At 40.4% G+C, this 25,443-nt stretch overlaps 1 protein-coding gene across 1 annotated transcript in view; it reads right to left on the reverse strand.

The window, feature by feature from the left end:
* Positions 1-25,443, reverse strand: part of LMTK2 (lemur tyrosine kinase 2) — an 89,961-nt gene that overhangs the window by 46,868 nt on the left and 17,650 nt on the right. The window contains exons 3-6 of the mRNA XM_011985810.1: positions 23,989-24,133; positions 13,522-13,595; positions 10,099-10,217; positions 5,483-5,570 (exon numbers count right to left, since the gene is read on the reverse strand). Of these exons, the coding sequence (XP_011841200.1) occupies positions 5,483-5,570; positions 10,099-10,217; positions 13,522-13,595; positions 23,989-24,133 (426 nt within the window). The remainder of the gene's footprint in view (positions 1-5,482; positions 5,571-10,098; positions 10,218-13,521; positions 13,596-23,988; positions 24,134-25,443) is intronic.

The raw sequence follows: 25,443 nt of genomic DNA on the forward strand, positions 1-25,443 counted from the left end.
ACTGATTCCGTGTTTTACTGGCTGAATTTAGTAAACGAGCTCAGTATACAACATTCAAGAACACAGTATCATCTGCTCCGGAGCCAGGTGATGGAGCTGAAGAAATTGCTGACCAATAAGAAAGATTAGGACGTGGCAAAGGTTAGTCTACATCCTCCTCTTTCTCCCCCGCCGGCAGCCCGGTCTCCAGAGTGCTTTGTTCCCTGTCCTCACCCCTTCCTCTCGAGCCTTCCCAACAGACCCAGCCGGCCTCGCCACCAGGGCACAACGTCCGTCTCCACACTTCCTTTGCAAAGCCTTCCCCAGTGATGCTGGTTAGGACTCCCATACTTCTATTTATTTAATAATTAGAATCAATCAATTTTAATAACTAAAAATGGCCATGACTTACTCCTTGTGCTCGGTAATCTCATCCATCATCTTACTTAACGATCAGGGCAGTTCTAAGGGGAGACAGTATTACCACCATTTTACAGAAGAGGTTAAGGAATTTTCCAAGGTGATAAACCAGTGAGTGGCAGAACGAACATCAGAGCAGGCAAGTCAGGGGCTTATTCACTTCTGTGTTCCTTAAAGCACCAGGCAGCTTCTGGCACTTTGAATTTGCTCAATCCATTTTTGTTGAGTGAGTGATCCTTAATCAAAAGTCTCATTGCCTTGATATTCACCTGAGAGCGGTGTGTACCTGCCATGGCAACAAGTTCTATAAAACACCCTCCAGTCATCTCTTGGCTCCTCTCATAAACACTGCCGCCGTCAGCAATGCAAATTTGTGGCTGCAGGCCAGTTACCAAAAGCACTCAGAAGAGTTTTCATTTACTTTCATAAAAATTCCATGATTAAGTGCCTTTTAAAAACAGGCTGGTTAATTCCATCTCACAAGGAATTAAGTAAGTGCAAAAATATGTTCTCCTTTCTACTTGGGAGATGTTATCACTGGGCATGATGACTGCAGGATGACGACTGAAAAGGCCACTGTTCATTCAATCGCTCTTGACCTGCTAAGACAGGCAGAGATAGCCGGTCCTTCACAATGGCCACAGCAGCTTTTTACAGAGCCCGGTCCGCTGCCCTCTGTGTCCTTTGGACTGTGGCCAGGGGGCAGGTCCTGCTTTGGGTTATGCCCCTCTGATCAGAAAGGCCTGTTCCTGGGCAGGTTTTGGGTCATCCAGGCTCAGTGTCAAAGTGAGACTTTGGTGTGTCCCATGGGACAACCCTTGGTCCCTTCAGGTGGATATCCTCTCTGGCTCCCTGGGCTGGTGCTACCTGACCGCTCTTGCCACACAGTGGGAGCCCAGAGAAACTGGACTTCAGTGTCAAGAACCCTGTCAGGCCCCTAGTCCTTGCTGCTGGAAAATCTGTTCCTCTTCAAGTTTACGAGGGCCCAGAAGTGATATGTATGAAATTGACCAAGGAAGCAATGTGACCTCTCACTGCTGGACAAGTTGGTGGCACCCTGTGTTTATGACCTTGACCCTGACATAAGACTGGCCATGCCAAGTGATAACCAAAGATTTCCAAAGGGCATCCTAGCCTCCTCTTAACACAGGTAACACCTGACACGGCGCCTTAAATTGTGGGAGGTAATTATCCATCTTTTTTCTACTGGGGTAAAAAAAAAATGCATAAAATACCACTTGGCATTGTAACCATGTCTAAGTTTACGGTTCCAGAGTTAAGAACATTCTCCTTGCTGCACAACCATTACCGCCAGCCCCCTCCGGAACTTGTTCAACTCACAAAACTGAAGCTTTGCACCCATTAAACAACTCCCCATTTCCCAGCCCCAGCCTGCCCCTGGCACCCACCTTTCCACTTTCTGTCTCTAAGAATCTCACTACTCTAGGTACCTCCTGTAAGTAGAATTACACAGAACTTGTCTTTTTGTGATTGGCTTGTTTCACTTCGCATAATGGCCTCAAGGTTCATTCATGCTGTAGCCTGTGTTGGAATTTCCTTCCTTTTAATAATCCTCTATTGCACAGAGCAGATTTGGTTTATCCATTCACCCATCGATGGACACTTGGCCGCTTCCACCTCCCAGCTACTTTGAATAGTGGTTTCGATAATAATCCATTATTGTGAATAACATGTTCAAATATCTGCCTAAGGGTCTGCTTTCACTTCTTTTGTATATATCCCCAGAAGTGGAACTGGCTGGATCATATAGTAATTGTATTTTTAATTATTTGAGGAACAATGATTGTTTAAAAAATTGTATTGATCAATGTACAATTGGTGGGATGCTTAAATTAAACACAGCTATTAGCTCTGCACTGCCAGTGGAAGTTTTTGGTGGGGTCCAGAGCTCCTCAGGATGTTCATAAGTGAACATTCCCGACTGACTTACGAGGGTCACGTAAAATGTGTTTCATGAAGTCACATCTGTTCATTCTAGAAGGCTGTGTGTATAATATTCACCCCAAAGTATAAGAGCCAATCAAATCTAGGTAAGTTACTATGCTTTGACTACTTAGTCTAAGTATTTGAATAACATGTATTTAAGTCTGAGCTCTAAAATGGCTGGGGAAAAAATTACAAGGATGCTGAGTTAAAGAACAGATGTATTTCTTATATTTTCATAAAAATGATGTCTGTACAAAGATAAAGATACAAATAATACTCTAGAATTTTGTCAATACTGGGTCATTTGTGGTAACATAAGGAGTTATTTCGCTATGTTTTTGTGTTTCTTTATAAAACAGGTTAAATTACTACTCCCAAAAAGGACAGCTGCTATAAAAAATAAATTAAAATAGCATTAAAACAAAGCCCATCTTCTGAACCCATTCAGAAAAAAACATGAAGCAGAGTGGCCAAGGTCTTTGACCATTATATGAAAAAACTAACATTGTCTGCTGGAACTTTCAGGGACAGATGCAGACGGGCAAAGAAGAACTGGAAAATGCTAAAACATATGAGATAGTTTTCCAAGCCACTTCCATCAGCCGGGAAACGGGCGATTGTCAAATAGACGCTGACTCCAGCTCTATTTCTGTGATGGTCACTCACAAAGAATATGCCTCAAGTGTTATTTATAATTAATATAAGGAGCTTAGGGACCAAAAAAGGCAACATGAAACATCTCAGAATAGTGGGCCTCTGACAAGCAGACTTGCCTCGTCACCTAAGGGCGCGTCTCTGTGTCCTAACTTTTTTTTGTTGATTCTGTGTCAGTGCCAAAATCACCTACCATGGGTCACACAGAGCTAGACTAAAGGGAAGCTATTTTTATATCACAATAACCTAGGATCATACATTTTATAACTCTGATCATGTTGAGATTATCAAAACCAATTATATAATAATATGCAATAAACCCCTGAGAAATCCCAGTGCGAACTCCTTCCTCTTAGCTCTCACACCTCTACTAAATAATTGATCATGTGTCACCTCTCACTGGGGGACCTGGAGGACAAGCACACTGAGTCTCAGCATCTCCAGGGTGCAGCTGCCTTACTCCAGTTAAGTGTCCAATGAATAAGCACCCTCCACAATGGCAGAGAATATGGGGTGGCCCAGAAAAGTAGGTGTAATTCCAGTTTTCCTTACATAGAGAGAGAGCTCTAGGAGGTTCCAGCTCCTTTGGGGCAGGATTAACATATTAATTTTAGACTTTGTTAGGTTAAAAAATGTGCATGTTGTAATTTCTAGTGTGACCACACAAAAAATTAAGGAAAATATCTAAAGTCCAAACTTGTAGATGGGGAAAATTGAAACAAACAAAAACAATTGAGAATTCCAAAGAAGAATAGAAAAAAAGCAAAGAAGAAAAATTGTAAAACAGTACAAAAAAGAATACCAAATAGGTAGATAAAATTACAAATATCGCACTAATTACAAGAAATGTAAATGAACTACATATTCCATTTTAAGTGACCAAAATTGCAAGATTTAAACATTTTTAACAACAAACTATTTACAAGAGGTGTAAACCAGAGAAGAAAAGGATTGACAAAAATATAATTTGACAGGCAAATTCTAACCAAAAGAAAGTTGGTCTAACTATATCAGTATCAATAAAAGCAGACTTTATCTTTATTAACGCTTTTAACCTTAAAGAGAGCCCCTTCATAATGACAGAAGGTTCAAATTACAGGAAATTATACCAACCTTAAATGTTCATGCCTACATAACGGCACCAAAATGTAAAAACAACCAGAATTATAAGGAAAATCTATAACCAGAGCCTCTCTCAGTAACCGACAGAAAACTGACTCAAACCCCCTCCACACTCCTTCCCCCAAATCAGAAGATACGAGAGACTTAAACAACCTCACAAACTTGACCCAGAGGACCCAGAAACAATACTTTAAGGAACGACATCAGAATACACTTTTTCTTTTTTCTTTTCCAGCATCTACAGGCACAAAAAAACACTGATCCTGGAGTGAAGACGAACGCAGCCCAAAGAGAGCCACAGCTGACTCAAAGCCAACACCTAAGACGAGCAAGAACTACTTAGTTGCTATGAGCCACAGATATTTGAGGGTCACTATTACATAATCCAATGAAAGCTAATGTTACCAAGTTTATTAATCAACCACCTCTGCCAATGAGAGAAATATTCGAATCACACTTAGGAATTAAAACAAAAAAATCACGATGCTTACTGTTCTTTATTTAAACAGATGAAAATGTTATTTGACTTAACTGGGAATTTGTTTTGGGGTACTCCTATTTTTCTATGCACAGCCACGGAAGTTTTAATGTTCTGAAAACTGAGATGATGCAAAGAAATCCATTAAAACCTGACTCATCCAATTAACAGCTCACCACTGTTTTTGGAAGATAACAATTACATGCTAAAAATGGGCTTTTAAAAAAGACGAAATCTTCTGCATGCGGGAAAAGATGTTCAGAGGAAATTTCACATAGAAATTACTATTGAAATTATTCATAAAACTGCACAAAGAACAATCTTTCCAACTGTCTCAATAAATAATATTATCATGCTAAGAAATAAAGTTTTTAAGAAAATAAATCTAATTCTTTAAACATATAAATGTCACATACATTTGCTATTTTCAGATGCTGACGGATCAGGAGTACTTGAGGTAAAGAGATTCGGCGCTCTCAGGGGGTTGAAGTGTTTCAAGATGTCTCAAGCTCAGTTCAAGCTCTTAGGAGGGGCACATCTAGATCCAAGCTCTGGCTCTGGCTCTGCTACACACTTGATCCACAACATGGCCATCACATGTAAAGTATGGACAAATATTGGCACCTAACTCTGGAGTTTGTTATCATTAAGTGTGGTAAGGCAACTAAATAGGTTAGCACAGGGACTGGAGTGTAACAAACCACTATGTAAGTGTCAGTCAACACTGTCACTATCACCAAAGGTAATAAAAGTAACGCATCATAAAGTTCTTCAAGTGGGGGACAGACATGAAAGCAACCCCTCATCCAGCATGTCCATCTGTCAAAAATGCTTGAGTACAACCTTAGAATGCTCGAACTTGAATTCCTTCTAAAAACTTACCAAGTCACAGAACTCAAACACCAGGAGGTAGGGGATCGCTTCTACACACTGTCCAACACACTGAAGAATATTTGGATGCTGAAGAATACTGGGAAAAATAAAAGCCATAATATTGTTCATCAGGAAGCATGATAACAACATTATTCAAACAAAAGCATAATAACAAAATTATTCATACAGTAATCCAAATTTTTTCATAATAATTTATATAATATTTAAATAAATGACAGGCTGAAAAGATCATGAAGATTATACTTAAAAGGTGTATACTAAGTTATCTAGTAAGTAATTCAAAGCCAATCAAGTGAATATTTTCACAAATTAAAAAAGAAATCTTAACATAAGAAATTAAAAAAATTTTTTTTCAAGAGACAGGGTCTCGTTCTGTCACCCAGGCTGGAGTGCAGTGGTGGGATCATAGCTCACTGCAGCCTCCAACTCCTGGGCTCAAGGGATCCTCCCACCTCAGCTGGCCAAATAGCTGCCATTACAGGCAAATGCCACCATGCCTGGCCTCAAGAATTTTTATCTTTAGTAATTTAAGTTTAGAGATAATATATATATATATATATTTTTTTTTTTTGAGACGGAGTCTCGCTCTGTCGCCCAGGCTGGAGTGCAGTGGCCGGATCTCAGCTCACTGCAAGCTCCGCCTCCCGGGTTTACGCCATTCTCCTGCCTCAGCCTCCCGAGTAGCTGGGACTACAGGCGCTCGCCACCTCGCCCGGCTAAGTTTTTTTTGTATTTTTTAGTAGAGACGGAGTTTCACCGTGTCAGCCAGGATGGTCTCGATCTCCTGACCTCGTGATCCGCCCGTCTCGGCCTCCCAAAGTGCTGGGATTACAGGCTTGAGCCACCGCGCCCGGCCTAGAGATAATATTTTAAAGCAGCATTTAAAAGAGGGCAGACTATACAGTCATCCCTTAGTACCTGTGGGAGACTGGTTCAATAAATCCCTGAAGATACCCAAATCCAAACCAAAGATGCTTAAGTCTCTAACATAAAATGGTGTCATATCAACACATAACCTTCACACATCCACCCATATAAATCATCTCGATTACTTGTAATACCTAATACAATGTAAATGCTATGTAAAAAACTGTTATACTGTATTGTTTATATATTTTTTACTATTGAATTATTTCTATTTTTAAATATTTTCAATATTTTTAATATTTTTTTAACATAATTTCAATCACCATTGGTTGAATCCATGAATACAGAACCCGTAGATACAGAAGGTCAACTGTATATACAAATTCAATAAGTATTTCAGCCAGGACAAAAAAAGGAGAGCTGATCTGTACAAAAGACGGAAAAACTATTTGGGTGTGGGGATGCGTAACTGTGGTCCCAGCTCCTCAGTAGGCTGAGCTGGGAGTATCGCATGAGCCCAGCAGGTGGAGGCTGCAGTGAGCCGTGACTACACCACTGCACTCCAGCCTGGGGGACAAAACAAGACCCTGTCTCAAAACAGCGACAACAACAAGACAACTTCAATATGTATTTCAATCCAGATATTCAATAACTCAGTTTCTCCTTCAGGCTATCTAGCTTATACATTCTTTTCCATACATTTCCACAGTATATGCAAACTCCTTTTGGAAAATACTGTGTCCAAAATAAAATACAGTTAAATAAAAGGTATGCCAAAATAGGTTTGTTTTGTTTTTTTTTTTTTTTAAAAAAAAACAAAAACAAAATCTTTTATTTGGATACAATTATGAATTTACAGGAGTTGGCAAAGACAGCAGAGGGAGGTCTGGTTTACCCTTCACCCAGTTTCCCCTGCTGGTTCCATCTGATACAATGACGTACAGTACAACCCAAACCCGGGACCTGCCACTGTGATAAAGTGTGTAAAGGGTTCCTTGCCGGGTCTGCCCGTGCACAGATGTGTGTAACCGTCACCTCAATGGAGACTCAGAACTATCCCATCACCACGAAGATCTTCCCACCCCACCCATGTGTACCGCTGGCAACCACTAACCTGTTCTCCATTTCCAGAATGTTCTAATTCTAAGATTATTATATAAATGGAATCGGTATAGTATGTGACCTTCTGAGATTGATTTTGTCACTCAACATAATCCCCCTGAGATCATCCAAAGTGTTCCATGTGTCAATGGTTCTTTTTTTTTTTTTTTTTTTAAATGGGGGAGCAGTACTCCAGGAATGTACCGCTTTGCTGAACCACTCACCTACTGACGGACATGTCAGTTTTTCTAACTGCTTGCTATTACAAACAAAGCTGCTATGAACAATCATGCAAGCGTTTTTGTACGGAAGTAAGTTTTTCACTGCTCTGGAATAAATGTCAAGGGGTACAACTGCTGCGTTGTATGATGTGACAGTTAATTTTGTGTCACCTTGGCTGGGCCATAGTGCCCAGGTATTTGGTCAAATATTACCCTTATTATGTTTTGGTGAGGGTGTTTTTTCATGAAATTACTGTCTGTCTCTATCTACCTACCTACCTACCTATCTATCTATCTACCTACCTATGTACCTACCTACCCACCTACCGAGACAGGGTCTCACTCTGTCATTCAAGTTAGGGTACAGTGGTGTGATCATGGCTCGCTGCAGCCTTGAACACCTGGGCTCAACTGATCTTCCTGCCTCAGCTTCCTGAGAAGCTGAGACTACAGGTGCGTGGTGCCACCATGCCCAACTAATTTATTTTTATTTTTTTGTACAGACAGGGTCTCACCTCATTGCCCAGGCTGGTCTCAAACTCCCGGGCTCAAGCAATCCTTCAGCTTCAGCTTCCCAAAAGGCTAGGATTACAGACCTGAAGTACCGTGCCTGGCGAATCATTATTTAAATCGGCGGACTTGGAATAAAGCAGATCCTGCAACAATGGTGGGCCTCATCTATCAGCTGAAGACCCTAACAGAACAAAGACTGAACTCTCCCACAGAAGGAGGAATTCTGCCAGCAGAGGGCCTTCAGTCTTGAACTATAACATTGACTCTTCCCTGGGTCTCCAGCCTCCTGGTTCACCCTGCAGACTCTAGACTTCCCAGCCTCCATAACTTCATGAGCCAATTCCTTTAAAAACGTCTCTTTGTAGATATACACGTACATACACATCCTATGGGTTCTGTCCCTCTGGAGAATGTATAACTAATGCTAATATATAACTAAACGTATGGTTTTTTTTTTAAGCAACTGCCAAGCTATTTTCTACAGTGGCTCTATCACTTTACATTTCCACCAGCAATGTATGAGGGATCTAGTTTCTCCACATTCTTGCCAACATTTGGTATTGTCACTTTTTTCATTATAGCTTTCCTAATAGGTATGAAGGAATCTTAATTCATTTCTTTAGTAGCTAGTGATACTGAACATCTTTTCATGTGCTTATTTGCTATCCATGTTATCTCCTCTTTGGTGAAATGTCTCAATGTCTTCTGGCAATTTTCGAATTAGGTTATTTTTTCTCTGTGAGTTTTGAGAGTTTCTTATACATTCTAGATATGAGTCCCATGTCAGCTACGTGGTTTCCAGCTATTTTCTCCCAGTCTGTTGCTTGTCTTTTCACTGTTACCAAGGTCTTTCACAAAGCAAATGTTTTTAATTTTGATGATACAATTTATCAGTTTTTTAAAGGAAGTTTAGCCATATTTTTGTTCTTTTTGTTGCTCCTTCTTCTTTTCTAATGTTCCAAGATGCCTCCTTTTATCATTTCTATTTAGAAAACTGTCATTCTTTTAAGGTAGGTTTGCTGGTAATAAATTCTCTTAGTTTTCTTTCATCTGAGAATGTCTTGATATTCCCCCTTCATTCCTGAAGGATATTTTCTTTGGAGAAAGAATTTCAGAGTTCTTTTCTTTAGAAAAGTGAAAAATGTGCCGACTCCTTCTGGCCTCCAGGTTCCTGATGAGAAATCGGCTGTCCTTCACATTGCTTCCCCCTACAGGTCAAGTGCTGTTTCTGTCTCCCTGCTTTAAGGATTTTTTTTGTCTTTCATTTTCAGAAGTTTGACTATGTGTCTTGGCACAGATTCCCTTGGGTTGATCCTGTTTGGCATTTTCTCAATTTTTTAAATCTGTAGGCTTTTTCTTTTCCAAATGTAGAAAATTTTAGCCACTATTGCTTTGAATTCTTTTTCAGCCCCATCCTCTACCTCCTTTCCTTCTGAGACATCTATGACATGAATAATGCTGGATCTTTTGTTATATTTCCCCATGTCCCTGAGGCTGTAACTGAAATGATGAGTTCCTGTATTTCTCAGTCCTGAGGTTTCCATTTAGGTCTTCTTAATGTTTTCTCTTTCTCTGCTGAGACTGTATTTTTTTGTTTTAAATGTGATGCAATTGCTCCCAAAGCATTTTGATGATGAGAGCTTTAAAATTCTTGTTGGGTAATTCTAACATCTCTGTCATCTGTCTTGGAATCTGTTGTCTTTTCTGGTTTAGGCTGAGTTCTCCTGGTTCTTGGAATGCTAAGTGATTTTCAGATGATGCCTGGACATTTTGGGTCTTATGAGACCCTGGAACTTATTTAATCATGTACGTTGCAGGCAGAAATCCCACAGTAGTTTTAAACACCTGCCTTTCAACAGACCACAGACTAGCCTTACAGAACACATGACAAGGTATACTTACTAATAAGGTTCTCCATTTTTCAAAAAAGTATCTTGTTCCTTTGGGCTGGCACTTGCTTTTAACTCCTTCACGATGACTCTCGCTACGCTAGTGCCCGTGTAAATCTCTCCCAAGAGAACCTAAAATCAAAGAACAGTTTTTTGTGTCATTTCCATCAAAACAATAAAGGAGTCTGTCGTATTTACCAGGAAATGGAATACAGGTGAACAAGTTAAGCAATAAGCAGGTGACCTTCTATTCTTTTACATACTAACTCACCAAAAGCTTGGAAAACTCAAAATATTTTTCTTCAGTAAAAGGACCATTTTAAACCATTCACCAGATATTTACAATATTCACATATTTACGTATATTTCTTTTCCATTTATTTAAAAATGTATTTATACTTATTTGTATTTATTTATTTAAAAATGTATTCTACTTCAGGGACATTATTACTTCACAGAAGTGCAATTTATATGTTCAGTTCCAACATAACTCACATGTTCCTCAAAAACACTTCCACTAAGTTTTGTTATTTAGTCTGCTACGCATATGAGAAGTAAACTAACAGATGTTAATTACAATCAGTCATTGCCCTGAAACTTAAAAACCTATCGCACTCCATCCAATGATACCCGGCCTTGATCTCCTACCAAAACTCCCTTCAAAACATCCCACTGAAATCCACAGAACATGAAATGAGAATGTGCCGCCTCACATAAGAACTAGCTACAAGGGAAATGCTAAATAATTTATAAAACAGGACAATGCCAAGGTATTCCAAAGTGCAATATTTAAGATGAAAATGAGAATAAAGGTTTTTATTTAACTCTAGAGAATGATTAAAAAAAAAAAAGAGAGAATGATCAAAAAGACTTCTTTTAAAATAGTTCCTTTTAAAATAGATTAATTTTAATGTCCTGAAAATAGAGTAAGAACCTGAACGGAACTCAATGTGTTTATTAGAAATATAAGGACGGAAAAATGGAGAACAAGAAATTCTGATAATTAACTAAATCACCCCTTTTTTTTTGAGACAGTCTTGCTCTGTCACCCAGTATGGAGCACAGTGGTGCAAATATGGCTCACTGCAGCCTCGAACTCCTGGGCCCTGGTGTTCCTCCTGCCTCAGCCTCCCATGTAGCTGGAACCACAGGCATGTGCCACCCCACTCAGTTAATTATTTTTAAGAGATGGGTTTGTGCGATGTTGCCCAGGCTGGTCTCAAACTCCTCGCCTCAAATGATCCTCCCCACCTGGGCCTCCAAAAGCACTGAAATGACAGGTGTGAGCTACTGTGTCCGGCCTATTGCTCCTTGAGGAGTAAAACTCAAGAGAGTTGTCTAAATGCACTGTCTCCTCTTTCTCTCTTGAATCCATTCCACACAAGGATGTGCCATCACCATTTCCCCCTGAGCAGTTTCTTTCAAGGATGCCAAGGAATTCACGCTGCTGAATCCTCATTCTCCCAGGCTTCATCTTCCTCCATTTGTAAGTTGCAGCACTACTACAATTAATCTTCTTGGAACTTTCAGAAGACTCGTATATCTCCTGGGCTTCTCCCTCCTCACTGCTTCTCCCTGACTGCACTGGCCTCTCCCTGATATAGGGCCTCCCCCTGGTTTCCACTTTGAAATTCTCCATGACTTCACCTAGTCTCCTAGCTTTGAATACATTCTAACAGTGAGATCACTCGGATTTGCATCTCCAGCCTGGACCCTCTCTCCTCAACTCTTGCTCTGCATTTCCAGTTCAGCTACTTGGTGCCCCCACTGAGTTGTCTAACAGCCGACTCACATCTGACATAGCAAAGGTGAACTCCCGATTTCCTCCTCCTCCTCCCTCTCCTGCAGTGTCTGTTGCATTTCAGTTGACAGCAACTCCGTTCTTCCAATTCATCAGGCCCTCAGCAGTCAACCTGACTGCCTTTCCTCCATAGTCCAAGTCTCATCCCCCCTAAGTCTGCACCCACATGCTCTCGTCTGAACATCTGTCTTGGGTCCCACTTCTTGCTGCCACACCGCTACCATCCAGGTTCAAGCTGCCTGGGCCTCTCCCTGGATGCCTGTAGGAGCCTTCTAGTCCATCTCCTCCCTGCTTTTACCTTTCCCCTCTATGACTTCCAGAGTGATCCTTCTAAAAAGGTCACTCAATTACATCACGATCTCTCAAGCACCAGAGTATTTCCCTGTTTCACTGAGTAAGGCAGTCTCTAGGCACACAATATCCCAGATCACCTGCCTGCCCTCTACCTCTCTGAGCCCACCTCCCACAACTTGTCTGCTGTGTGACCCTCCCAGCTAGATATCTAAGCCTTGTGAAGACAGGGTGTTGTTTTATCTCTCATACAGGACTCCACTTAGGTCAAGATTTGATTCATCTTCCTCCACATCGTGCCCCTAGCACCAGTAACAATGGCTGCTACGTAACAGGTTTTGCTGAATGGTGTGGAAGAGAACTCATACAGTTGGGAGGACATGAAAGATATAGACAATGCTGAAGGGAAGGAGAAGCAGCAGCAGATGGCTGACTACTGGGAAGTGCATCCTCCCATCATAAGCACCCTGCTTACGATGTAATCCCTACTCCATCAGGAACCTCTCACAGGGCACGACTGCGGTACTGTGAATGGGTGTAGATTACTCCTTCTGAGCCATCTACGATAAAAAGATCAACAAAGCATTGTTACTACAGGCCACTTGACAGGCTATGAGAGAAGGCTAGTTCTTCATCATGGTCTTCGTTGTAAGACTGTATTTACAGTTCTAAAGTGGCTTAAGTGCTATAAGGGGAAGGGATTAAAAAAACAATCTAACCTGAGGAGGATACAAAGCTGAAGCTGCTAAGATTCCAGGTTTCTTTTCCCTTCTTACTTTCTTATGTCAACAATTAGAAAAGTCTCTGATACTTTTTTTTTTAAGGCCTTTATTATGGTCAAAATGTTTGTGTCCTGTGTCCTCTCCAAATTGGTAAGTTGAAACCTAATGACCAACGTGATGGAGAAGAGGAGGGCCTTTGAGAGCAAATGGGATTCACATCCTTCCAAAAGAGGTTCCAGAGAGCTGCCCTGCCCTTCAACCACGTGAGGACGCAGCAGGAAGGTGCCACCTTCACCTGATGCTGAGTCAGCCAGCACCTCAATCTCGGACTTCCCAGCCTCCAGGACTGTGAGAAATAAATTTCTGTTGTTTATAAGCCACCCAGTTTATGATATTTTATTATAACAGCCTGTAAGCCATAAGACAACCTTCCCGGAAAAGGCTCGACACACAGCAAGGCTGAATCTCACGCCCCCACGCTGCCACAGGGGGAATGGGAAAACTCAATTAGTACTGCAGGGCCAGAGGGCACATGGAACTCCACACAACATAATTCTTCACCGCCCTGCATTGAACACAGTATCATTCAGAGGGAAACAAACAGAAGTGAAGAGCATCTTACCTTTCCAAACCACCCATTTCCAATCTCCTGTATGTAGTTCAGACTGTGGCGGGCAACCTGAGACTTCAATCCCTCTGTAGAGAAAAAAAACATTAAAAATGAAATGTAAGTATCTAACTAAAATAAAATAAATATTAAATATACAATCTATAAAGTAGAAACACATAAAGGCTTGTGCAAATAAAGGTAGGAATATATACATAAAACACCTCTTTTAAACGAATCATGCCAAAACAGCTTTAGGCTTTAAAACTGACAATTTTTTTTAATGACTTTCCGGCCAATTATTTAATAACTCGCATCGTTTTTTCCGATCCAACTACTCTCATGTAACCACCAATCACCATGCAAATGGCCTTTACTTAGTCCTTATTTTCATTTCTCTTGAACAGCTCACCTAGACATATGATTAACCCTCTTAAACTACTCTCCTTATTTTTTTAAAAGTTTTACTGAAGTATAATCAGTAAAGTCCACATATTTAAAGTACACACTTTGATACACATTAATATTGGTATGCACCTGTGGAACCATCACCTAAATAAAATATGCAACATCTCCATTACCCCCAAGTCTTCTCATACCCACTAGTAATCCCTGCCCCCATCTCTGCACAACCATTCACATGCTTTCTGCACTATAATTTGCATTTTCTAAACTGTTATGCAACCAGAATCATACGGTATATACTCTTTTTTCGACGGTATGGCTTATATAAATTATTTTAAGATTCAATCAAGGTCTGGAGTATATCAAGAGTTTTTTCTTACTTTTATGACAAAGAGATTTCCCCTGAATGAATATACCAGTTTGCTTATTCATTCACAAGGGGATGGACATTCATGTCGTTTACAGGTTGAGGCTATCACAAATCAAGGTGCTATAAATACATGCATGCAAATCTTTGTAGGGACAAATGCTTTCATTTCTCTTGAATAAATACGAAGGAGAGGAATGGTGAGATTATACGGGAGGTGTCTCTTTAACTTTTCAAGAAGCTGCCAGCTGCTTCCTAAAAGATGACCAGCACATGAGGGTTCCAGTTGCTCTGTCTCTTTGCCACCACTTGGTGTTGTCAGTCTTATTCATCTTAGCTATTCTAAAGGGTACGCAATCTTACTTTTCATTTTTATTTTCCTAATGCCTAATGATGTCAAGTCTCTTCTCATTTGCCTGTCTGCCATCTGTATATCTTCTGAGGTGACATATCTATGCAAAGCTTTGACTCATTTTTATTGGGCTGTTTCTTATTGAGTTTTGAAAGTTCTTTCTATCTTCTGAAACCAAGTCCTTTCACAAATACGTAATTTGCAAATGTCCATGACTTGACTTTTCATTCTCTTAACACTGTTTTCCAAAACATTTTATATTTTAAAATCTGAATTTGAATTTCCAAAAAGCTTTTAATTTTGAAAAGGTCCAATTTATAAGTATTTCCTTTTGTGAATGGTGCTTTTAGTGTCCTATCTAATAAATCTTTGTCTAACTAAAGATTATAAAGAGTTTATTCTAGAAGTTTTATAATTTTAGGTTCTACATTTAGGTTTATGATGCATTCTGAGTTAATTTTTACATATGGTGCAAGGTATGGATCAAAGTTCATTTGTTTGCCAATGGATATCCAGTCGCTCCAGCACCATTTAACTGCACCTGTCGAATTAACTGACAGAAGTGGAAACGGTGACAGCAGTGGGAATGGTGGAGCAGAGACATCTCCTCTGGCAGTCGTCCCTTCCAAGAAACACTGAAAGACTTTTTTTAAACTGCCAGTGTCAACCTTATAAAAACTCTAGAAGATGGTGAAAGATTTACAGCAACCAAAGCGAGCCAGGAGAAAGTCCACTGACACAGGGTAGAATATCTTTGTAGCTTTAACTTACCCTACTTCCCCAATCTCCCTCCTCAGTGCAGCCTCAGTCTAAAAGATGACCTGTGTTCCCCGGTGGATACCAGGGTCCACAGGAAGCACAGTGGACCTTATTCCCAAGGAACTATGTTTGTCTTGACCTAACTAGGGTTGCCCTGAGGAACTGCCACAAGTGGTTTCTCTTGGTTTCACAAAACTCACAATTCTATCAGGATGGAGTGGTCACATATTCCTCGAAAACAGCAAAAGGCAAATGAGAACAAGCTACTGCCACCTAGGGCAAAAAATAACAGTCAAGGCCAACAGTACACATGCTGAAAGCTTTGGCAGAAGAGCTGGGGAGTGAGATTTCGGAGGAGAAAGGGGGCTTTGGAAAGCTCCTGTGTAGAAGGGAACCTAGATAGCCACATGTATGCTCAGGGCAGGATGTGTGCTCAGAAAGGCTAAGAAGAACACAGGCTTTCAGCTGGGGCTGGTCTCCAGGCCCAACACAAGAAGGAAGTGAAGGCTAAGGCAGGGTTATAAACGGCCTGGCTAGGTGTTGAAGGAGTGCCCTAACAGAGCCAATCTGCAAAGACCTAGACAATATTTTTTGTTTTCTTTCTTTACTACTACTTCTCTTTTGCACATCACATTATTCAAAATGTCCAGTTTCCAACAAAAAAATTATGAACATGCAAAGAAACAAAAATGTGGCCCATTCACAGGTAAAAATGAACGAACGGAAACTGTCGCTGAGAAAACAGATATCGGACTAATTATTAGATATGACTTTATTTTTTATTTTTATTTATTATTATTATTTTTTGAGACGGAGTCTCTCTCTGTCACCCTGGCCACAGTGCAGTGGCACAATCTCAGCTCACTGCAAGCTCCACCTCCCGTATTCACACCATTCCCCTGTCTCAGCCTCCGGAGTAGCTGGGACTAGAGGTGTTCGCCACCACGCACAGCTAATTTTTTTTTTTTTTTTTTTTTGAGATTCAGTCTCGCTCTGTCACCCAGGCTGGAGTGCAGTGGCGCGATCTTGGCTCACTGCAAGCTCCGCCTCCCAGGTTCACGCCATTCTCCTGCCTCAGTCTCCTGAGTAGCTGGGACTACAGGCGCCCGCCACCATGCCCGGCTAATTTTTTGTAGTTTTAGTAGAGACAGGATTTCACCGTGGTCTCGATCTCCTGACCTTGTGATCCGCCCACCTCGGCCTCCCAAAGTGCTGGGATTACAGGCGTGAGCCACTGCGCCCGGCCACTAATTTTTTGTATTTTTAGTAGAGACAAGGTTTCACCGTGTTAGCCAGGATGGTCTCAATCTCTTGACCTTGTGATCGATCTGCCTGCCTCGGCCTCCCAAAGTGCTGGGATTACAGGCATTAGACACTGCGCCTGGCCCAAGACTTTATTTTTTTAATTAATTTTTTTTTCTTTTTTTTTTTTTTTTTTGAGATTCAGTCTCGCTCTGTCACCCAGGCTGGAGTGCAGCGGCACAATCTTGGCTCACTGCAACCTCTGCCTGCCGGGCTCAAGTGATTCTCCTGCCTCAGCCTCCCAAGTGGCTGGGACTACAGGCAAGCATCAGCATGCCTGGCTAACTATTTTTGTATTTTTCGTAGAGATGGGTTTCCCCATGTTGGGCAGGCTGGTCTCGAACTCCTGACCTCATGTGATCCACCCACATCGGCCTCACAAAGTGCTGGGATTACAGGCATAAGCCATCACACCTGGCCTAATTTTTTTTCTTTGAGACAGGGTCTCACTCTGTCACTCAGGTTGGAGTGCAATGGTGCAATCTCTAAATGCAACCTCTGCCTCTCGGGTTCAAATGATTCTCCTACCTCAACCTCCTGAGTAGCTGGGACTACAGGCACAAGCTACCACACCTGGCTAATTTTTATATTTTTTTGCAGAGATGGGGTTTCACTATGTTGTCGAGGCTGGTCTCGAACTCCTGACCTTGGCCTCTCAAAGTGCTGGAATTACAGGCGTGAGCCACCATGCCCGGCCTAGACAAGACTTTACATCAACTGTAGTGAGTATGTTCAGAGAGTTAAAGGAAATGATGGACAAAGAACCAAAGGAAACCAGGAGAATGAGTTTCCCCCAAATAGAGAAGAATTTCTCTAGAAATTCTAGAAGAAGCTTGACTTGAAAAGCAGTTAAGTGTTTCAACAACAAATTTGGGCGGACAGAATCAGTGAACTTAAAGATGGATCAAATGAAGTTACCCAGTCTGAAAAGCAGAAAGGAAAAAGGATGAAGAAAAAGGAACAGAGCCCAAGGAACTTGTGGGACACCGTCAAATAAACCAAGAGACATATTATCCATTAGAGTCCCAGAAGGAGGTGAGAGAGAAAAGGAAACGGCATGAATCTACACATTCAAAAAACTCCAAGTAAGATAAACTTGGTCAGGCACAGTGGCTCATGCCTGTAATCCCAACACTTTGGGAGGCTGAGGTGGGAGGACTGCTTGAGCCCAAAAGTTTGAGACCAGCTTAGGCAACACAGTGAGATTCTGTCTCTATAAGAAATTAAGGCCGGGCGCGGTGGCTCAAGCCTGTAATCCCAGCACTTTGGGAGGCCGAGACGGGCGGATCACGAGGTCAGGAGATCGAGACCATCCTGGCTAACACGGTGAAACCCCATCTCTACTAAAAAATACAAAAAAAAACTAGCCGGGCGAGGTGGCGGGCGCCTGTAGTCCCAGCTACTCGGGAGACTGAGGCAGGAGAATGGCGTAAACCCGGGAGGCGGAGCTTGCAGTGAGCTGAGATCCAGCCACTGCACTCCAGCCTGGGCGACAGAGCGAGACTCCGTCTCAAAAAAAAAAAGAAATTAAAAATAAATTAGTCAGGAGTGGTAGCATGCACTTGTAGTCCCAGCTACTTGGGAGGCTGAGGTGGGAGGATCACTTGAGCCCAGAAATTGAGGCTGCAGTAAACCGTGATTGCACCACTGCAATCTAGCCTGGGTGACAAAGCGAGACTTAAAAAAAAAAAAGTAAGATAAACTCAAAGAGATTCACACTGAGAGACAAACTATAGAAAATCGAAGAGAGAATCCTGAAAGCAGCAAGAGAAAAGCAATTCATCACGTACAAGGGATCCTCAATAAGATTAACAACCAATTACTCAAAAGAATCCGTGGGGGCTAGAAGGCAGTGGGATGACACAGAGGAAGTGCTGAAAGCAAATACCTGTGAATTCTATATCTGGCCAAACTATCTTTTAAAAATGAAGGAGAAATTAAGACGTTCTGAGATAAACAAATGTTTAGGGAGTTTGCTGCCAGTATACCTGCCATACAAAAAAAGCTAATGGGAGTCCTCCAGGCTGAAATAAAAGGACACTAAACAGTAACTCAAAGCCATCTGAAGAAATAAAGATCTCCAGTAAAGGTAACTATATAGGTAAATACAAAAGCCATTATTACTTTATTATTGGTGTCTAATTCCTCTTTTTATTTCCTACACATTTAAAATATGAATGCATTAAAAAAATTGTAACTGTGTTAATAGGCACAAAATGTATAAAGATATAATTTGTGACAACAACATAAAGGGATGGGACTGAGCTGTATAGGAGCAGAGTTTGTGTGCTGTTGAACCTAAGCTGTTATCAATTCAGAAGTGTTATCAATTTGGGATGTTAATTGTAATCATTGTAATCCCTAAGAAAACATCTAAAAATACAATCCAAAGGGAATGAGAAAGGAATCAAAATGTACATCAAAAAATTTTTCCTTGATTACAACCACTACAGATTATTTTGTTCCTTCTCCCACTCCCACTGGTTCACTAGACTAGACTTATAAAAAAAAAAAAAAAAACTATCAGAATCCCAGTGGCCTGTTTTACAGAAATAGGAAGGCTGATCCTTACATTCAGTTGGAATTTTAAGAAATCCCAAATAGGCAAAAGGATTTTGAAAAAGAAAAACAAAGAAGACTCATATATCTTGATTTCAAAACTTACTATAAAACAAAAGCTACAGTAATCAAAATGGTGTGGTACTGGCATAGGGTCGGATATACAGATCAAGAGTCTGTATCAAGCTGCACATACAGCCGGGAGTCCAGAAATAAACCCAAACAAATATGGTAAATTGATTTTCAAAAAGGGTTCCAAGACAATGCAATAGGAAAAGAACAGTCTCTCAAACACTGTTAACTGAGACAACTGGATATCTACGTATAAAAGAATTAAGGTAGATCCTTACCACACACCATATAAAAGAATTAAATCGAAATTGATCAAAGAGCAAGAGCTAAAACTGTAAAACTCATAGAAGACAACAGAGAGACAAATCTTCATGACCAGGGATTTGGCAATAGTTTCTTAAACATGACACCAAAAGCACAAGCAATAAAAGTAAAAGACAGATAAACTGGACTTCATCAAAATTAAATTGGAAAACTTTTATGCATCAAAGGACACTATCAAGAGAGTGAAAGAGAATATACAGAATTTGAGAAATATTTGCAATTCACGTTATTATGACATGATTATGATTAAGAGAATGATATTGGGACAAGAAATACACAAATTAATGACAGAGAATAGAAAGCCTAAAATAGAACCATACACACATGGAGGCAGAGAGAAAAGGAAGGATCAGTGAATGAATGAAGCTGAAAAACCACAGCAATCTATAAGGAAAGCTGAAGTTGGATTTCCACCTAACACCATCCTCAAAAATCAACTCAAGACGGGTTTTATATCTAAATCTCAAAGCAAAAGCTTAAAATATTTTTTAAAAGGTATTATTTTAATCACAGAATAAGAAAGAATTTCTTAAGACCACAAAAAGTTCTAACTCTAAAAAGGGCTTAAATTTCAAACTCTAAAAAAACTGTAAAATTTACTATATTAAAATAAGGAACCCTGTTCATCAAAAAATCCTTTTTTGTATATTTTTTTTTTTTTTTTTTTTTTTTTTTTTAGTGTACCATTTTGATTTCCCCTCTTCATTTCCTTTTCTGTAAATTTTTTAGTGGTTACCATGGGGATTACAGTCAGCATCCTAAATTTATAACAATCTAGTTTGAATTGATACCAATTTAGCTTCAAAAGCAAAGGCATTATCCATTAGATACTCAACTGGCAGGAATATAAATTGGTACAACTCCTGCAGAGGGTAAGCTGGCAAGACCCATCAAAATTATAAACACATGCACTCTTTGACCCACTTTACGAAATGTATTCTACAGATACCAGTACAACAACCACCTGCAAAACAACACAGATACAAGCTTTGTTTGTTTTCACATTAGAAACAAGCCAAATATCCAGCAACAGGGGGCTGTTTAAATAAACTGTGCTAAACTATACAATCTACATAGTACGAACCTAGAAGCAAGAATACATATGCTTTAATGATATGGAAAGATCTCCAAGGTACATTGATAAGTGAAAAAAAGCAAGATGCAGAATAATGAATTTACCATGACACCTTTGAGTTAAAAAACAAAAAAAGGAGGACTATGCACGTGTGTGGGTGAGGGCATATAGATATGTCTGTACCTACCTTCCTCTAAATTTTCCTGTGAACCTCAAACTTCTCTACAAAAAGTCTTTTAAAAAACAAAAAAAATTAAAGTAAATGTAAATGGGAGTGAGGGGAGATACCTGCATCAATTCTGGAAAGGTGTATGAAAAAACAAGAACCAAAAGTGCAGCTGTTACTTAGGGAAGGCAGCGGTGGAAAATAGGTCAGATTTAAATACCACAGGGAGGCCTTCCAATATATATACTCTTTTTTCTTTCTCTTTTTGAGACGGAGTCTCCCTCTGTCCCCCAGGATGGAGTGCAGTGGCCTGATCTTGGCTCACTGCAAGCTCCGCCTCCCAGGTTCACACCATTCTCCTGCCTCAGCCTCCCGAGTAGCTGGGACTACAGGTGCCCGCCACCACACCCAGCTAATTTTTTTTTGTATTTTTAGTAGAGACGGGGTTTCACCGTGTTAGCCAGGATGGTCTCGATCTCCTGACCTCATGATTCACCTGCCTCGGCCTCCCAAAGTGTTGGAATTACAGGCATGAACAACCGTGCCCGGCCTCAATATATACTTTTTGTAATGTTATGGTTTTTGAACCAAGTGAATATATCATCTATGCAAAAAATAAAATACATTTAAAAAAAGAAAAAAAAATGGTAGAGCTTGTAGACTTGCTTGTATGTGGTATATCTTTTTCATGTAATATATCACAAATATCTTTCATAGTCAAATACAGTTCACCTTGATCCTTTTCTAGGAACACATAAATCTCCACTGTATCGATTGACTGTAATTTAGCAAATCACATACTGACAGACATTTAATCTGTTTCCATCTTACCCTGCCAAACAACGCTGCAATAAATTCCTTTGTACATGCATATTTGCACACTTGCCCAATTATTTCCTAAAGATAAATTACTAAAAGTAGAACTGCTCGATCAAGAGTCAACATATCTCATATTCTGATACATGTTGCCAGACTACCCCTCCAGAAAGAACATCTTCAGCAATTTATAGCTGCACTAATCATAGTGGATGAGACTGCCTGCTGCCCTCCACATGCTCGCCCATCACTACCTGGTATCATTTCTTTTCGTCTTTACTTATCTGCTATCAGCTTAAGTCTGCACTTCTTTAATTAATAACGAGGTTACTACAATTATTGACCATTTGAGATTCTCCTTTCATGTCCTCAGCTTATTTATTCTAGTAGCGTGTTACTTTTTCTCCCAGATTTGTTTGTACTCTTAATATGTAACCGCTTTTAATCCTGTTTGTAGTTTACAAATATTTTTTGCGACTCTGTCAATCTGTGTGTGTTGTCTTTTTCTATGCAGAATATTTCATTTTTGTAAATCAGATTTGGCAGTATGTTCCTTTATGGATTCTGGATTTGATGCATGCTTGGAAAGGCCTCTCATATCCCAAGATGATAAAAATATTCTGAGGGTATTCTATGCAGAGAAATTTAAAATTTCTTCCTATGAAGAGGGATATTAGGGTACAGGGCTTTACAAAATTACAATGGCTGCCCAGGTCACCATCATTTCTTTTCTGCCCACATCTGACTGTGCTTCCATCCATCCCCAGTAGATCCTGAAGAGAAGCTGTCTGTCTGTCCCCACCTTCCTGACCAGTGATGGCTCTGCATCCTGTGACTTAGGTGAAGACAACCAGAATGTCCCTCCAAAGGGTTTTCTTTCTGGTCTGAGGACAGAGAGAAAGAAGCTCCTTTCCTCTATGGTTATAAAACTACAAGGGAATGAGTGTGGAGCTGCTGGCAGCCAACCTCTCTACTGAGCAGAGAAGCTGCCTGAGAGATTCAGCAGATATGCAAAGAGAAGAGAGAATCAGAAATCAATTAAAATGCTGATGGTGTGCCAGGCCCTGGTTCTAGCTGTCTCCAAGGTCAGCTGAACCCCTGTTCTTCCTACGCTCTGGGTCCATGTGTCAGAAAATTCCCTTTTCCACTTAATCTGATCTGAATTGGAATTCAGCTACTTGAAATGAATCCACGGGTGATCAACTGTGGGCCTGTAAAAGCTCTGAGAAGGCTCTAAAGGTTTTTCTTAAGTATAAAGGAAAGCAAATTATCAAACAAGCAACAATAAAATACTTCCATTTAGAGTAAGTATACTTAAGTTAACCCAAGAATATATTAGACCTCCTTCTAAACTTCATTATTTTGGTTGGAGTAAGGGTATTGTTATTTACAGCAATTAAAGCTAAACACTTCAGGTTTTTTTTTTTAATGTTGCAAAATCTATAAATTTAAATATATTCTTACTTTACATATATTTAAATGAATTGCACCAGCTATGTCACGTTTCATCTGGTTTTTCCTTGTAGTCATGCTTGCCTGCAGTGGTATCAGTTCAGGGGTTTATTCTGCCCTAAGCAGAGCCCACAATGAGTGTCACACCGGCAAAGGTAGTCCTAGCACCTACAGACTTACACAGCCTTCTTGCGGCAATCTCAGAAAACCCTACTTCTTGAACCTACTTCTTTTGTCAAAGCAAAAGCTTAAAATATTTTTTAAAAGGTATTATTTTAATCGCAGAATAAGAATTTCTTAAGACCACAAAAAGTTCTAACTCTAAAAAGGGCTTAAATTTCAAACTCTAAAAAAAACTAGTCACATTCTATTTTTTCACAAGACATCAATTAACATAGAATCAAACCTCTATCTGAAGAAGCTGAGAAAAGTCAACCTGATTAACATACCCAAACATTCCTCTCCTACCCAAACGCAGGGCATTCAAGTGGAAGCCAGCGGTGTCCTACTCAGCAAGGTGAGCCGTAGCCAGAACTAGCAGAGAAACCAGCTCCAGAACACAGCCTGGGAGTTCCCGTCCAGGTGTTCAATGTCAATGAATCAAAGAGATGCGTTTTATTCTCATACCAGACCCAGGGTCCAGAAAGGAGAAGACAACGCTACTGCAGGAATACAATGGGCCTGACCACTAGAATTCAGCTTCACTGGGAGCAGAAGGAAGAGAAATAAACCAAAGAGGAGATGGGCAGTCCAATATTTATGATAGCTAGGCTCCCACTCTCACATCTCAGGAACAACTCATGACAATGTGGCATTAGGCTGTATGGTCTTACCTACAGAAGGCTGGAATTGCGAGGGAGCTGGGAGGGAAATATTTGGTACTGAAAGTGTGAAGACCTCTGCTGGGGACTGAACAGAGGGGGTATCTTCTGCTGGTGGTGTGAAATCTATCTCATCATCAAAATTATCTTCAAATTCCTAAAACGAAAGAGAGCAAGCATTAAAAAACCATTGGCTAACACTTAAAATAGGAACATATTTATGCACTCATTTGGACCTTGCTGCCACAATTTTTTTCTTTCCAGTTTGTACTTAATGTTAAGTAAAAAGCATATGTAATTGTGTTCTCTGACTCCAAACAGCAGAATACGTAAGACAGGAAAATAAATTACACATATTTCATGTAACTTTTAAAACTGTTAGTTTGAAGTTAAATGCAATGGAATTTACACGAAAATACTCTTCTAGGCTTAAAAATTTACTTTTACGGTGAAACCCCGTCTCTACTAAAAAATACAAAAAAAAAACTAGCCGGGCGACGTGGCGGGCGCCTGTAGTCCCAGCTACTCGGGAGGCTGAGGCCGGAGAATGGCATGAACCCGGGAGGCGGAGCTTGCAGTGAGCTGAGATCCCGCCACTGCACTCCAGCCTGGGCGACAGAGCAAGACTCCGTCTCCAAAAAAAAAAAAAAAATTTACTTTTAAATGACCCTACAGTTTAAGCAATTCTTTTTTTTTTTTTTTTGAGGCAAGGTTTTGGTCTATTGCCTGGCTGGACAGTGGCTGGAGCATAGTGGCATGATCATGGCTCACTGCAGCCTGAACCTCCAGGGCCCAAACGAGCCTCCTACCTCAGCCTCCTGAGTAGCTGGGGCCATAGGCATGCATCACCCCACGCTCCGCTAATTTTTTGATTTTTTTTTTTCTGTAGCGGCAGAGTCTTTGTTGCCCAGGCTGGTCTCAAACTCCTGAGCTCAAGCAACCCTCCTGTCTAAGTCTCCCAAAGTGTTAGGATTATAGGTGTTAGCCACCGTGCCTGGCCAAGCAATTATTTTAAAATTACTACTTTTGTGACATGATTCTTTGCCTACTGAATCAAAATAAATCATTTTATTTTAAAGTTGTATATGCATTTCTAATTGAAATGTGATTTCTATTACAATAAATGTTGAAAGACTCAGAAAAGATTTTTTAAGTGAGTTCTATTTCTCTGAAAAGAGTAACAATGGAAACATTACTAAACTAGCTAAAAAAACCCACCAGGATCTGACCCACAAAGGTTACTAAAAAAAACTGGCTTTCTAAAGATGACAACTTTACAACTCTGGATGCAGCCAGGTGAAGTGGCTCATGCCTGTAATCCCAGCACTTTGGGAGGCTGAGACAGGTGGATCACTTGAGCCCAAGAGCTCTAGACCAGCCTGGGCAACATGGCAAGACCCTGTTTCTACAAAAAATAATTTTTAAAAATTAACCAGGTGTGGTGGCGTGGGACTACTGGAGTAGTCC

This window comes from Mandrillus leucophaeus, unplaced genomic scaffold, assembly GCF_000951045.1.
Source record: "Mandrillus leucophaeus isolate KB7577 unplaced genomic scaffold, Mleu.le_1.0 Scaffold29, whole genome shotgun sequence".
Classification (NCBI taxonomy): Eukaryota; Metazoa; Chordata; class Mammalia; order Primates; family Cercopithecidae; genus Mandrillus; species Mandrillus leucophaeus.